The sequence below is a fragment of the Anopheles arabiensis genome, chromosome 2 (assembly GCF_016920715.1).
Source record: "Anopheles arabiensis isolate DONGOLA chromosome 2, AaraD3, whole genome shotgun sequence".
In the NCBI taxonomy this organism is placed as follows: Eukaryota; Metazoa; Arthropoda; class Insecta; order Diptera; family Culicidae; genus Anopheles; species Anopheles arabiensis.
Window position 1 is genome coordinate 23,854,454 of NC_053517.1, and position 14,539 is coordinate 23,868,992.

A 14,539-nucleotide genomic window follows, 5' to 3' on the forward strand; every position below is an offset into this window, starting at 1 on the left:
CTAGTTGTGCTATTTTTTGTGTCTATATCTCTAAAATTAACCATGGAGGTGGCAGTACAACAGCCGAGCTCTCGCACTTTTGCGCACACTTTAACTCTCTTTTTCGTCTGCTGGTGCTCCTCTATTTGCTCTTCTCCGACGCGTTCCGTGCGGCGTGTGTGTGTGTGTGTGTGGGTGCTTGTGTGTTCGTCAGTGCGCCACCCGCCCAAGTCCTGGTCCCTGGTACGCCCGGATCGTCCGTAGCATCTCCTCGTCCTATCCCCTCCCCACCCCTCTATCCACGATGGATTTGCAGCCAGAGAACGGTTTTGGGTGAGAAGCGAGATTTGGGAAATTCGGCAACCACCTACCGACCGACCGACGGGGGTTTTGGCCAGTGAGTGAATCTTCGAGCATCGTCCGGGACGCACGTTGTACGTGATCTACTTTGCGGTAATTTTTGAGTGGGTTTTTTTTTGTTGGCAGCCATGAAACATTTATACATATTTTGGTGCTGGTGATCCTGTCTGGGCAATTGTGAACAGTGGAAAAGTGTGCAAATTTTCATTTAAAATATTTCACAAATAGAGGAAGAAAATGATAATTTAAAGAAATTTGAAATTGAGTATTCAAAATGCAGCAAAAAATACCAAGTGTGTTGTTTTTGTGTAGTTGTGAAATGTGATAGAAATTGAAAATATAAGCTGAAAATCAAATAGCAACTCTTTAGTTGCTTAAAGCTATATAGTGATGATCGTTAATAGTTATAGATACGTAGTGGAAAATCATGTGAAGATCACTAGTGAACCAAAGAGCAATGAGAACAGATCAATTAAGAGCAAGATAGAAGCATACGTTTGTAACCAAAATTAGTCACCAACCAAAATAATGTATCTACTAATGGAAGCAACTGATGTTTGCTAAAGTGTTTTGTGATTTAGTGCAGCAATAGTATGTTATAAATTGTGTTTTCTCCATCTTGTTTCGTCACAATTACTTTCCAGTCATATGTAAGTGGAATAAGGCAGAACCACAACGAAGTGAGCAACCATGCGACGACTTTCAGTGTGGGTCCTGTTGGGCCTAGCGCTGTTTACCCTAAGCACAGCGGGTAAGTAGCAGTAGCAGAAGTAGCAATAGTAGTACGTCTAGACAAAACTATTGCAAGAACAACCAAAAAAAAACGGGCCACAGATCAGCTGGCAAAGAATGCGAGTCAAGTGCACCGCAGCAGCAGCAACGGTCGTCGACAACAGTGGTCGTCGCGTAGAATGTAGTGAAAATTGCACGTTATATAATTTTATTATGCAACTCCTGCCACACTGCGATCGCCGATGTCTCGGTGGGCCTGGTGAATGTGCGCGATCCTGGTGTATCGCGAAACGGTCGCACCAGTTTGTGTTTGAAAAGCCGAAAAACCGTCGGTCTATGGTTGATGATGATGACGACGATCCGGGCCGGCGGTCTTGGACGGTGTGTCGGGTCGCCCAAGGCAAGAGGTTAGGGATTTATTTTTAACCTATTTCGAACTCCTTCCTATGGGTTTGCGGGTGAGCTTCTAGACATGGATATATATACCGTACGCTACGGATAGAGCACACACAGAGTGTGGTGTGGGTTTTGCGTGCCTTTCGGCTTGCCAAAATAATAATGATAATAATAATTATAATAATGACGGATTTGATTTTTAATTGCACAAGAGAAGACAAAAAATCTTTTTCTGATCTTCATTCTGATACGACCCCGGCGCCCGAGATTAAAATCCTCCTTCCCCATTTTGATGGGATTCTTCCCGATTCAAGCGCCAACAAAAACTTTGACAAGCTCAACATTGACCGAATGTGACATGAGTGAACCATAATTTGACAATCTACACGACCAGTGGACGCGGCGCTGTATGTGCACGTCCGGAGCTTCTTTTTTTTTCAAACAATAGCTAATGTTGCTAAATCGGTAATAAATTCACTGTCGGCCTTGATGGGACCCCAGCATGGTGGGACGACGCATGGCAGGAAGGACGACTTCAATTATCGGCTTACTCACTAGAACATGTCGGGACCGTGTTCCCTTCAACACCCTGCAACTGCCGCCGCTTTGGAGGCGACGAGCTGCTTAAAAGGATATTTTTAGGAGCCTGTTGTCATTAGTCCAACCGGACGGTCTGCTGGCCGCGCGTTGTAAAGTTGGCCTTCTCGTACGCCTCTCACTCTGTAGGATCGTTTTTTTTTGGTACAGAGTTTTTTGTTTTGTTCTTTGTTCATATCAATATCGGTCGGGGTGATGGTTGTGGATGGTTGGCAGAGTCATCAATAGCGAAATGAAGACTAAATTTAAATAAATTACCTCATACTTCAAAGGAATTTCGAACCTCTGCTCTGCATTGCGCGGCGTTCGATAAACGGGGTGCGTTCCACACACGGCGGGTCGTTCTTTATAACAAAACCGCGCGGCCAGGCGCAACACACCAAAGATCCTTCTTTAATTGCCATTTTCTATAATTAAACGCCAAGACGCGTGAGAAATTGTGATGCTCAGCGATCTCAGTTTGATAATAACTAGCATGGCACAGGTTACGTACGGTGGAATGCCATGCACACATACACGCACATCGACATACCGAGCGTCTTCTTGAGCCAGAATGTTCAGCAGACAACCCTTGTTGACGCGGATTGTTAGCAAATGAAGCAAAATGAAGATGTGTGAATGGAAAATCTTCACTTTTCATTTTAAAACGCTGGAACGGGTTTCCATTGCATGAGCAAAACTGCATCTGGCACTACCGATTCGATCCTGGTTGCTGTTCACTGTGCTGGCGTCACCAACTGTCACTGTGTGCATGATCTTGACACACATTTTCATGGTCCAGCCTGTCCCATTGACGACACCGTTCGCGCAGGACCAGTGTGTTCCGTCAGGGTCACTATTTTTAAATAGAGATTAATATAGCTTCGATGGAAATAGGACGCACCAAGCTGTGCCATCGGCGCGCGCGCGTGTGTGATCGATCTGAGACGACATCTGTTGTGTAGGCAAGGTTAGCTCAGCAGCGATAACGACACCGCACAACCCCATATCACTCGAGATCATGTGATCGAGGTCTTGCATTACACAAGCGATTCGTTTAAAGAGCATTTTAAAAACTCAAAGGTTATTGAGAAGTTATTTTTGAGCATTGATCTGATCTTGAGATCTTTATAGAACTAGATTTATAAAAATGTGCACAACGGTTTCTAATATTTTGCTTAACCCTCCCACTCCCCCTTCACAGGATTACAGGTGCAAGCGGAAACGCCCACCGAGTACGAATGCAGACCTTACATTGAGAAAGCAATTCAAGATCTCAAGTCCGAATCAGGTAGCAATCGCAAGAATGGTGCAAGAAGCAAATGCCCAAACGATCTAACGCCAACAACCATTCATTCTAGCGGAAGCTGCCGATGAAGAAAATGCCAGTATAGAGCATACGATCGATGTGACAAGCCAGGAGGAGGAGGACAACACCGCAGCGGAGGAAGTGAGCACCGAGGAAACGGACACGGCTGCGGACGATGCTACGGAAGAGATAACTCCCTCGGAGGAGGTCCAGGAGCAGCTGTTCGCCGACACAACGGAGGATGAGGCGACGGACAATGTAGAAGCCTCGGAAGAGACCGAACAGGAGCAGGCCGAGGCTGCCGATTCCGAGGAGGGCGAAGAGGAGCAGGCCGAGAATCAGGAAGAGAACGTCACGGAGGAAGCGGTTCAATCGGAAGAGACGGCAGAACCGACCGTCTCGGAAGAAGCGGAACAGTCCGAGGAGGTGCCGGCAGAAACCGAGGAGTTGACCTCCGAGGAATCGGCCAACCAGGTGCTGGAGGACGCCACTGAAGAAGAGGAAGACCAAGAAGCTGCTGCTGAGGATGATGGCGAGCAGGACGAGGAGGAAGATGTAGCCACGGAGGAAGTGACTGAATCAGCGGAGGAAGAAGCTACCGACAGTCAGGAAGCGGCAGCAGATGCTGCTAAAGATCAGGAAGAGGAGGAAGAGGTAAATTTGTTGTGCCCTGTAAACCTATCTGTTTCCCTTTTTATTACACAAGATGCGTTTATCCGATCATGTCCCATGTCCATGTCCGATTCGCCGAATGCTTACTGTATTTCCACTACCGAAATTTCCACCCGAACCTTTACCTCTACCATTCTCGCTTGTTGTACCGTTTTATTGCTGATCACCACCTGATCATCACCGTACCTCCGAATGCTCCCTGTGTCGGGTTTTGTCCAACCATCTTAATCATCTGGCTTTGTATTCGAAACACACATTACGTATGCAACACATTTATGGTGCTTTCAAACTTAATATGATACTAGGACGAGGAAGACGAAACGTCAGAAGATGTAGCCGATCAGACCAAATCGGAAGAAAGCGATGTTGATGACGATGGGGAAGTAGAAAAGGAAGAAAATGATGATGATGATGAGGAAGAAACTCAAGCACAGTCCAGTAGTGAAGATGAGGAAGATGACGATCTAGACGAGGAAAATGCAGCTAAAGGATCGTACGACGATCGTGAGCAGGAAGATGTTGAAGATGCTTCTGCCGAAGCAAACGAAGCATCGGAGGAGATAGTTGCTAGTAGTGAGGACACTACCGAACAGACTGACAATGACGAATTGGTAAGAAAGATCGGTCGAGCTTTTCGATAGCTCTTTAGGTGTGTGTTGTTCTTCCCCGCTGCTAACTGGTGCACTTTCGTCAGGAAGGAACAAACTCGGAGGAACAGGAAACCACTACAGAGGGTAGCGATGAAGCGTCGTTGACTGACGAGGCCGAGGCCGTTAGTGGCGAGGAAACTGAGTCGGAGGATGAGCCAGCCAGTCAGGAAGAGGCCGATGAAGATGCTGCCGATGATGAGAATTTGAGTGAAGAAACGGATAATGAAACGGTGGATGAAACGGCAACAAGCGAGGAGGTATGGTGCTTTGGTCCTCGGTGTGGAGATATTCACAAAAGTCCCAAAAGTTGTTGACGATTCGATAATTGGTGTTGGCAAATGCGCGCAAAGGGATTGTGGGGGCGATTAATCACGTTAATACTTTCCAGGAAAATGCTGAAGCCGAACCAGCGTCTGACGAGCAGTTGGCTGTGGACAGCCAGGAAGAGCAGGAGGATGCCACTCAGGATGAACCCTCCACCGAGGAGCCGGCCGAAGAGAGTACCGAAGATGCTACCGCCGCTTCCGAGGAAGGTTCCCAGGAGCAGCAGGAAGCTGACAGTGCTGAGGAAGCAACCGATTTCCAGCAAGTGGCTGAGGATAGCAGTGCTGAGGAAACTGTCACCGAATCTACCGAACAGGAGGCCGGAGTGCCAGCTGAAGGTGAAAGCGAGGAGGAGACCGTTGTGAAGCAGGATTCCGAGGAGTCGTTGCCGGCGGAGGCTAGTGTTGAGCAGTCGGCTGAAGAAAGCGAAACCGCCTCGCAGGAGGAGGAGAAGGAGGAGTCGTTCCCCGAGGAAGATCTGCTATTGGTAATGAAAATATTGCTTTATCTATTTCACAAGCACGAGCTGTTCAACGAAGGCGCGTAGCGGTGGTCGGTTTTGCAAGCAACCAGGCCAGCTAGGCGCATTGTTGGTGTGACATTATTTTCGCTTGTTTTATACCCCATTCCTCTATCTGTCTGTCCTGTCGTGTCCCATACAGGAGTACGAAATTCCAACGAACCTTAGAGATACTACGCACGTCTACGAACTGCTGAACATCAACGATGATGCGTCGTCGCGCGAGAAAGCGCTGCAGGAAACGGCTGACGTGATCTTGCGCGACCTGAAGCGCATCTACGACAACTCGATCAAACCGCTCGAAACGCTGTACAAGTATCGCGATCTCAGCAATCGTCACTTTGGCGATCCGGAGATCTTCTCGAAACCGCTCGTACTGTTCATGGGCCCGTGGAGCGGCGGCAAGTCGACCATCCTCAACTATCTGACCCACAACGAGTACACGCCGAACTCGGTGCGCACAGGTAATGTACGAGACAATGGTGCCCCCCGGATGACATAATTAGAGAGCATAGTTCGTAAAATGAGTCTTATATGTGTCCCCGCTTATTGATCCGCTAGGTGCTGAACCGTCGCCCGCATACTTTAACATTTTAATGCACGGTGACGAGCCGGAGGTTTTGGACGGTACCCAGCTGGCCGCCGATTGGACTTTCTCGGGATTGCAAAAGTTTGGACAGGGTCTGCTTGACCGGCTGCGTGGCCAGAAGCTGCCCAACAAGCTGCTCGAAAGGGTAAGTTAGTAAGCGGCGCACCGCATCACAGTGTGCCAGTTTGTGCTACTATTTTGCGACCGGGAACCCACTCACTCACCCACTGCGGGCGGGGAGGACACTGTGTCGAGACCGACCTTTGAGGTGTTTGCTAACGCAACCATGGCAGCAGTAGCAGCAGCTGTTGCGGTGTCGATCTAGGGGTTGACATTTCGTGCACATCACACGCACTCTCGGGAGCGCGCGCGAATTGCGACAAAACCACCAGTCCGAAATAGATTCGCCGTCGTTTGGGTTCTATTTTTACCGCGCGCTTCTGCGGCGAGGTAGCGTACTTCAAACTTTCACTGCCAACTGCTATGCCCACGTCCGACAGGGTGATCGTTATCGGCGTCCCCGCTCCTTCCCGCGAGCTCTTGACCCAAAAACGGGGGTAAAGCACACTACTGAACGAGTGGTGTTCTCGTTCGTTGCAGGTGAACATTGTCGAAATTCCAGGCATTCTGGAGGTCCGCAAGCAGGTGTCCAAGTACTTCCCGTTCAACGATGCCTGCCAATGGTTTATCGATCGTGCCGACATCATCTTCCTGGTGTACGACCCGTCCAAGCTGGACGTTGGACCAGAAACCGAAGCCATCCTGGACCAGCTCAAGGGACGAGAATATCAGGTAGGTCAAAGGTTTGCCGTACCATGTGTGTGAAGACCTCACTAAATGGTATCTTCTTCGCCACAGACACGAATCCTGCTGAACAAGGCTGATCAAGTGAAACCTGAGGAGCTGCTGCGCGTCCAGAGTGCCTTGATTTGGAACATTTCGCCGCTGATGTCGTCGGCGCAACCACCGGTCATGTACACGGTGTCGCTCTGGTCCAACCCCTACGAGGTGGGTGCACCCGTCCGGCTGCTGCAGGCACAGGAGCGATCTTTGCTGCTCGACCTGGGCCAGGCCATCGATCGACGCATTGAAAACAAAATTGCCAGTGCACGTCGCTTTGCGGTAAGTAACGAACAGCTTCATCGCAAGGGTGCATAGGATGAAATACTGAAAACCGCCTCCCCCCGCGATGTCCTTCCGGCAGGTTCGTGTGCGCAACCACGCCAAGATGGTGGACTGCTACCTCACCACGTACTACAACCAAAAGACGCTGTTCGGCAACAAGAAGCAGACTGCCGAGAAAATCATTGCCAGCCCGCAGGACTACCACATCTACGAGGGTCTGTCCACGCTGACCAACATCTCCCGGTACGATCTGCCCGATCCGGAAGTGTACCGCGACTTCTTCCACCTGAACCCGCTGTACGAGTTCAAGAAGCTGTCCGAAACGTGCACCTACTTCCGCGGCTGCCCGATCAACAAGCTGGACGTGGCGATCGCGTACGATCTGCCCGAGCTGGTCGGCAAGTACAAGAAGATGGCGGAGGCCGCCCTTGCCAAGCTGGACGTGCTCACGCCAACGTCCGATTTCGGCAAGGGGAAATCGAACAGTTGAGCGAGCGCGCCCTAAACCGATCGTTCACAACTCTGCATTCAATGCGTAATGTTAAAGTAGCTTAGTACGGTTTTTTTTTGTTATTATTATTAACGGTTGTTTTTGTTACGTTCGCCTACACGAGAATCATCGTCCTGTACTTCTACTATGTTAAACTGCTATCGTCGTAGAGGTTTGCGAGGTATCGCTGGCCTATCTCAGCTCGGCAATGCCGGAGCAGCAAACAAATCTGTGCTTTTTTGTTATTATTTGTCTCTACTTTCATTCTCTCTAATTCTATAGATTGCGAAGATGGGGAGGGGGTTTATTTGGTTGTATCGGAACGAACCTTACCTAAACCGCCGCAACATAATTTATTGCAAACAAATTGCATCCTGCTATTAGCTCGTGCTATACGATGGGACGGGGTTAGTTATGGAACAACGACTGTAGTTGTCAACGTTACAAATGGAAAAGGAAAGGGAAAGGTTTACCGTTTTGTTAAATAAAGAGTACTTGCTTGTTTGAAAACTGTCAGACAAGAAACAAACACAAACCAAAAATGCGCACACCACACCAAGAATAACGCACTCCGCAATAGGGAACTCCTAACTCCCATTTCGATAGAGCCGGAACCCAGAAAACCCGGAACCCGGGTGTGTGCTACGAAAACAGAAACAAAAACGAACGTTTGCCTATGTGATAAATGATGGCTCAGAGCATAAGAAGACATTGCAGTGTATAGCTTTCGTCCAAGGTAATAAAACGATCAAACAAGAGTTGCGTTTGGCGCAATTTGTGACTCCAGAGACCAGACTGATTGAACCGGGTAAACGGAAATGTGCTACAAATCGGCAAAACAAACACGCGGGGCATAACGATCGCCCACGATTCGAAACCCAACCGAGAGAAAGTTTAATAAAAATTGTAAAAGTTAATCAACAGTTTCAAATGGTGATCATGTTGTTGCGTTGGCCAGTTAAGCCAGGAAAGCGTTACAAATGAGATTTGCTAATAATTTTGATTGAGAGAGACGCATATAAGCTGCGAAAATCTGGTCCCTTAGGTTTTCTATTATACAAAATTATTTGTAAATTAAAGTTACGTTTGAAAATGTGAGGATGAGCGTTAGTTGATGCAAAGATGCAAAAGCAGTAGACTAAAAAGATAAAATTTACAATTACAAGCTCTACTTCGCTAATTTTCGGCTAACATCATACTTTTTTTTAATCCAACATTTACTCTTAACAACAAGCTTTATTTCTTTTCGCACATCTCGCGGTACGCTTCCTCGCTCAACAACTTTTCCTTCAGCACGTCACAATGCTCGATCTTGGGCATCACTATGGCCACGTATCCTTCCCCGCTGGTGCGCATCAGATCCGGCCGGCTAACGATACGCTCATTTACCTCCACCAGCTTCCCCTGCACGCACGATCTTACCTTGTACACGCTGCCGTCCACGCAGGTCACCAGGGCGAGCGTGGAATCGGCCTGCAGGATCATTCCACCGCTTTTCTTCCGTCCCGACACCTTGTTCTCGCTGCGGTCGAACTTGCCCACCTCGAAGCTAATGCTCCGAATTCCCTTCTCAAATGCGACATGCTCCTTTGCTAATCCCACCAGACAGATGCGGTTGGAGTGGAACAGTATCTGCTGCGGTTCGTCTGTCTTGTTCGGCGGTACGGAATACAGCTTCGTGTAGAAGCGCTCTACTATCGATGGTTGATTTTCGATGAAATCGTTTAAAATTGACGGGACTTTTACGCCGCAGATTTCCTGCGTTTCCGCCTCGTACCAGTAATCTTCTAAGGTTGGTGCCGCCATCATCATCATCCCTGATGTTCTCGCATGAGCTGTTGGACACGCTTCTGCTTTTCGAGTGCTTTTTCGCGATTTAGTTTCTGTCTGGTTTTGCGTTCATTCCGCAAGCACACTATCATTTGCCGATCGAGATCATTGCAGATACCAAGAAACTTGGCGAACTTATTCTACGGGAAGAAGCAACATATTTTGTGGTTATCGTGGTTTGCGGACCCGGCCTGCAGCCATCCGAAGGCTTACCTCAGAGTGGCACTTTTTTAGCTCCTCGATGATGAGATTGCATTCAGTTGAATGTAAATGCGGGGATAGATCGGTATGCATTCCTTTCTTTTTAAGAAAAGAGACGAGTTAAATGCTAACACGAAGAGTTTTACACCGATTTTGGCACCGAAAAATTACACAACATTGGGCAGAGCAGCATTTTTCACTGGTTTGTTGTGACAGAACAGCCGGCTGCGTTCAGGGCCAGTGAGGAGAAGGTCGTGCCAGGCAGCCATATTGGAATATTCAATGACAGTTTTGAATTGCGCTTTTTCCGTGCTTGAATTAACAGATAGAAACGTATTTTCTATCACTTGCTAATAATTTATAACGAAAGAAATTTCATTACGTCGATTTTTTTTACATTTCTGTTTAAAATAACGTGCAAATTTGTCAACTGAATTTCATTCAAATCAAACATGTACCAACCTTTTCGCTGACGTTTAGACAATTCCTCTTTGCGTGTGTCATCCGGTGTGTTTACGTGCCGAAATTAATGAATAAATGAGACCTCACAAAATTCCATTGCTTCGCTTCGGGACGAAACAATAGTCGATAGATGTTATTTAATGTTTGATTGTGTGTTGAAACCGTGCACTGCAAGCAACATACGACGGCAGCAAGATGGGAACGGAATGGGACAGTAAGTGGCAGGTGGCAGCAGCCGTACGGTCACGAACGTACACGAATGGTAAACAACGCTTTCACGCACTGATATCGGAATCGCTTTCCATTTTGCTGCAGCACTACGGAAGCAGGCTCGCCATTTGGAGAACGACATCGACATGAAGCTGATCGCTTTTAATAAAGTCGGCGTAGGGGCGGCCAGCTCCTCGGTTGCGCCGACGGGCAACACGGACACGTCCCCGCTGCTGGGGGACCATGTCTTCGAGTCGTTGTCCCTGGAGATAGAGCAAATGCTGGACAAGCTGTCCAACATCAACGAAAAGATGTCCGAGATACCGAACAGCGGGGCAGCGGTAATGCATGTGCTGCAGAGACATCGCGAAATACTGCACGTAAGAGCGCGTTGTCCGATCGGATTTGATTTTTCTTAAACTCACCCCGTCTTTGACTGACCTAATGATACACGCATCCACTTGCTTTAGGGGTATCGGCAAGAGTATTTGAAAATACAGGCCAACCACACGACGCGCATGGAGCGCGAGGAGCTGTTACGGGGGTCCGGCCTGGGGACGTCCTCCCCGTCCACGTCCGGGCTAAGCCGCAGAGACATGTACCTCAAGGAGAACACTCATCTGCACAGCTCCAGCTCGCTGGTGAACGATCAGATCAGCATTGCCATGGAAACGAAAGAGCACCTAACATCACAGCGGCAGCATTTGAAACGATTCCAGACGCGCATGCACGACATTTCGAACCGCTTTCCCCTCATATCCAGGTAAGTGGCTAGAAATTCTGTCCCTCTGCCCTGTTCGTTCCACTTGTGGCCAATCTATTGATGCACTCTGATCTCTTTTGCAGCTTAATCCAACGAATTAATATCAGAAAACGACGTGAATCGCTCATTCTCGGTGGTGTGATAGCGGTATGCACAATCTTACTGCTGGTGTACGCGTTCCACTGACTTCCCAACTAACGCTGACGCTGCTAAACTAAAGATATCGCTGCTAGTGCATTTTTTAAATCATTCTTTAACCTTTTTTTTGTTCGAAAACGAATAATAGTGCAGTCAAGAGAAGGAAAACAAAAGTTTGTTCTTACCCCGGCAGGTGTGTCTGTTGATCGATTTGTGTAACGATTTGTAAAAATGGCAAATAAATAATGTGATATTCTTAAATAATTCGCGCCATACGTAAGTAAATTAAAAAAAATCATACTTCAATGTTTAAAATTTAAATCGTAGATAAATAATTTATTCGTATCAATTATCCTACCTAGTACCTACTGCACGCATATCGTGCCGCGATCGTTTCAGGACAATCTTAATCGATTTATATTTGGTTGATTAGTTAATAGTAATTGTCTACCTTAGCTTAATGCAAACAGTTCTACGCATTTACCACAGCTTCGCGGTAGCCCATGGGTCCGGGGCAACGGCAGCAACGACGGGCCGTTCCACGACGTACGGCGTATGGACGGGCACGGGCACCGGCTTTGGAATGGCAACCGGGACCGGTGCCGGAACAGGGTAGCCCACGTGCTTAATTACCGGCACGGGAACGGGATGTGGCACGGCCACCGGGTACGGACGATCGACTGGCACCGGGTAGGGTTTTTCCACCGGGACAGCATACGGTCTCGGGATGGCCACTGGGTATGGACGATCGATCGGCACTGGCACGTGAACCTGGAACGGCCAGCGAAAAGGGAGTGTCAGATAAGATTGAGTAACATTTCACATAAACACACACACACACACACACACACACACATACCTTCACTGGCACTGGATACGGCTTCTCGACCGGCACAGCGTACGGGGCCGGTATGGGGATGCCGACCTTCTTCGTTACGACGGTGTGCGTGTGCGCATGGGATCCAAGGTACGGACCGGCAAGGGCAGGCACAGCAGCAGGGGCAGCCAGTGCTACGGCCGGTGCAAATGGATCCGCGGCGGGCAGCAGATGCTGATGGACGTGATGGGCAAAGGCGTGACCGTACACGGGGGCGGCCGGCGCATAGCCACCGAAACCAAAGATGCCTCGCTTTTCCTTCTTGGTGCCCAGCTGCTGGAACTGTTCGTCCGTCGGTGTTAGCTGCTTCGTGTTTGAACTTCCCACCGCCCTGGAGCCTTTTTCCGTTCCCGCGTACACCAACGCTAATGGAAGGACGAACAGTACCTGTAAGGGGATAGGATGGGAGAAGAAAACGAATTTCGGTAAAACAAGTGTACTATTTCAGTGTAAGCAATTTATGTCCCTTACGACATTGGAAACAATGTCCTTTTCAAGGAATAATTATGATTTTTTTAAAGAGAATTTTCAATGGAAACTGTAATATATTTCTTTCGCACCGAACGCACCGAACCGAAGGATAATAAATCGTCTTCAACCATCCGTAACACGGATCGCTCGGCTCATGAACGGTGCAAGAGAGAGAGAGTGAAAAAAAAGTCGTTGCATGATTATTCATAACCATCGAAAGTAGCAAGCTAATTTACATCGTGTGGGTCATAATTCCTCGCGCCAAATCAACGCTTTTTTGGTGGAAAATCACTTTCTTTTGCGTTAACTTTCAATAGGGCCTGCTGAGAACGATAAAACGAATTTTTAGTAGCGAGCCAGGTCGCCAGGTTGTTGATGATTGATTTATGTTGTCTTTAGACGCAGAAAAATGGCTTCTTTTTGTTTTACTTTTACCTTGAACATTACTATAAAATGGAAACAATTTCGAAACATGTCTTCTTGCATCTTATGATTAACGATCATTCAAAAGTCATTTACAAGAAACTGGAGCACCCCTTGTAGTCCTTTTGTTGAGTGGTGGGTGGAATTACTAGAAGGATCACTCTCCTGAACAGAGTAGAAGTTATTATTTAAGAGGACTTCTCCCCCATCTAACCAAGAGTGTGCGCGAAACTACTCTCGATGAGGATCGAACCAGGACCGAGCTCTACACAAGCCAACGCATCCACCACTAGACCACCGGACAGTCTCATGCTACGAGTGGTACACATTCGAACACACTCGAACTAGAACCAGCGTGATGTGCTCGTTCAAATGCTTCTCCATTGCTGTTTCACATAACTGCTCTTGAAAGGATACCCAACCAACACCGACTGTAGCTCGTTTGTCACGTACCAAAAGCTTCATTTTCGCTCCTATCACGCTGTGCACTCGTTCCTACTCGCAACAGAATGTCCACCACTTTTCCACCGTTATCACTCAAAACTAGTCTTGTCCTTCACCGTTCGGCACTAATTGAAGTAATTCGTTTCGATCCCACAAGGAGGGCACAGTTTACGCTTGTTCCTTCTTCGGAAGGAGTTTCCCCTTATGTTTCCTGCTTTATCCCAGTAGAGTCACTCTATACCGCGGGAACACTTGGATAACTTGGAAGTCCTCGTCGAATGAGACACGGCTCATAAGATTTCCCTCGCGGCAGCACACCTTTTAATGGAAACGGTCAATCGCACATTGATCGCAACCCATCCGATTGTCCGAAATCTTATAGTGAGCCACCCACGCTGCCCCACCCCCAACAGGAAGGGATGACCTACGATGTAATGTGTCCAAACTAATTGTGCCTGGCACTTGGAATGTGTTTGTAATGTGTGGCGGGGAGCGCTTTTCATTGAAGGGAGGGAGTGCGCATAACAATGTTAGGCACCGGAATGCGATCTATTATGGTGCGGGAGAGGTTGAGGTTGGCCTGGGCTTGGTGCAGGTGTCAACCGGATTGTTCAAACTTGCGAAAACTGTCAACCGATTCGCAAGGGGGAAAATGGGGTTCTCCTCCGTTACGGTTTGGCAATCCCAACTGGCAGCCGAACCGGATGGATGGATGGACATCGGTTGCATCAAAACGGTCGTTAGTTTGCCCCGGAAGGTTTCCCTTTCCCCTTTCGCCGGTAGGGGGCGGTTGTGGAGCAACCGCGATAATTGGGCACAATTAATCGAGCACATTCCTGCCTTTGTGGAGCATCGCTTAAACATCGCTGTGAGATGCACTTGACCCGTTTTTGCTGTAGTAAATGTTTGCGCCTTTCAACTCGATCCGTGTCGTGCATGAGATTGCGTGTTATTCAATGTCAGGCAGGTGGATTGGCTTTACGCAACCACCACTTTGC

General features: G+C 48.1%; 5 protein-coding genes across 8 annotated transcripts; 2 read left to right on the top strand and 3 right to left on the bottom strand.

The window, feature by feature from the left end:
* The first annotated feature begins 296 nt into the window (after positions 1-296).
* Positions 297-8,653, top strand: LOC120906953 (sarcalumenin). Of its 4 annotated transcripts, none has more exons than XM_040319015.1 (12): positions 297-413; positions 984-1,090; positions 3,248-3,334; positions 3,405-4,006; positions 4,330-4,635; positions 4,719-4,931; positions 5,063-5,485; positions 5,661-5,982; positions 6,080-6,252; positions 6,708-6,899; positions 6,966-7,229; positions 7,312-8,653. In XM_040319015.1, exons 2-12 carry the CDS (start codon positions 1,030-1,032, stop codon positions 7,720-7,722), a joined length of 3,054 nt encoding a protein of 1,017 aa, XP_040174949.1. In that variant the 5' UTR covers positions 297-413; positions 984-1,029; the 3' UTR covers positions 7,723-8,653. The 4 variants fall into 4 exon arrangements, with proteins under 4 accessions (XP_040174949.1, XP_040174942.1, XP_040174960.1 ...); XM_040319008.1 differs by having other exon boundaries at positions 311-432; XM_040319021.1 differs by having other exon boundaries at positions 362-443.
* A 285-nt stretch (positions 8,654-8,938) lies between these two features.
* Positions 8,939-9,564, bottom strand: LOC120907089 (protein Abitram). Its single transcript, XM_040319039.1, has one exon. It carries the CDS (start codon positions 9,535-9,537, stop codon positions 8,959-8,961), a length of 579 nt encoding a protein of 192 aa, XP_040174973.1. The 5' UTR covers positions 9,538-9,564; the 3' UTR covers positions 8,939-8,958.
* Positions 9,508-9,977, bottom strand: LOC120907090 (COX assembly mitochondrial protein 2 homolog). The gene is made up of 2 exons (XM_040319040.1): positions 9,766-9,977; positions 9,508-9,692 (listed from the first exon to the last, which is right to left on the bottom strand). The coding sequence occupies exons 1-2, from the start codon at positions 9,844-9,846 to the stop codon at positions 9,534-9,536; spliced, it is 240 nt and encodes a 79-aa protein (XP_040174974.1). The 5' UTR covers positions 9,847-9,977; the 3' UTR covers positions 9,508-9,533.
* A 243-nt stretch (positions 9,978-10,220) lies between these two features.
* On the top strand, positions 10,221-11,606 carry LOC120896748 (Golgi SNAP receptor complex member 1). Its single transcript, XM_040301148.1, has 4 exons — positions 10,221-10,429; positions 10,531-10,805; positions 10,896-11,188; positions 11,272-11,606. The coding sequence occupies exons 1-4, from the start codon at positions 10,411-10,413 to the stop codon at positions 11,372-11,374; spliced, it is 690 nt and encodes a 229-aa protein (XP_040157082.1). The 5' UTR covers positions 10,221-10,410; the 3' UTR covers positions 11,375-11,606.
* Positions 11,607-11,634: 28 nt separating this feature from the next.
* On the bottom strand, positions 11,635-13,899 carry LOC120896746 (tetra-peptide repeat homeobox protein 1-like). The gene is made up of 3 exons (XM_040301147.1): positions 13,551-13,899; positions 12,186-12,590; positions 11,635-12,097 (listed from the first exon to the last, which is right to left on the bottom strand). Exons 1-3 carry the CDS (start codon positions 13,560-13,562, stop codon positions 11,807-11,809), a joined length of 708 nt encoding a protein of 235 aa, XP_040157081.1. The 5' UTR covers positions 13,563-13,899; the 3' UTR covers positions 11,635-11,806.
* Positions 13,900-14,539: the final 640 nt, after the last annotated feature.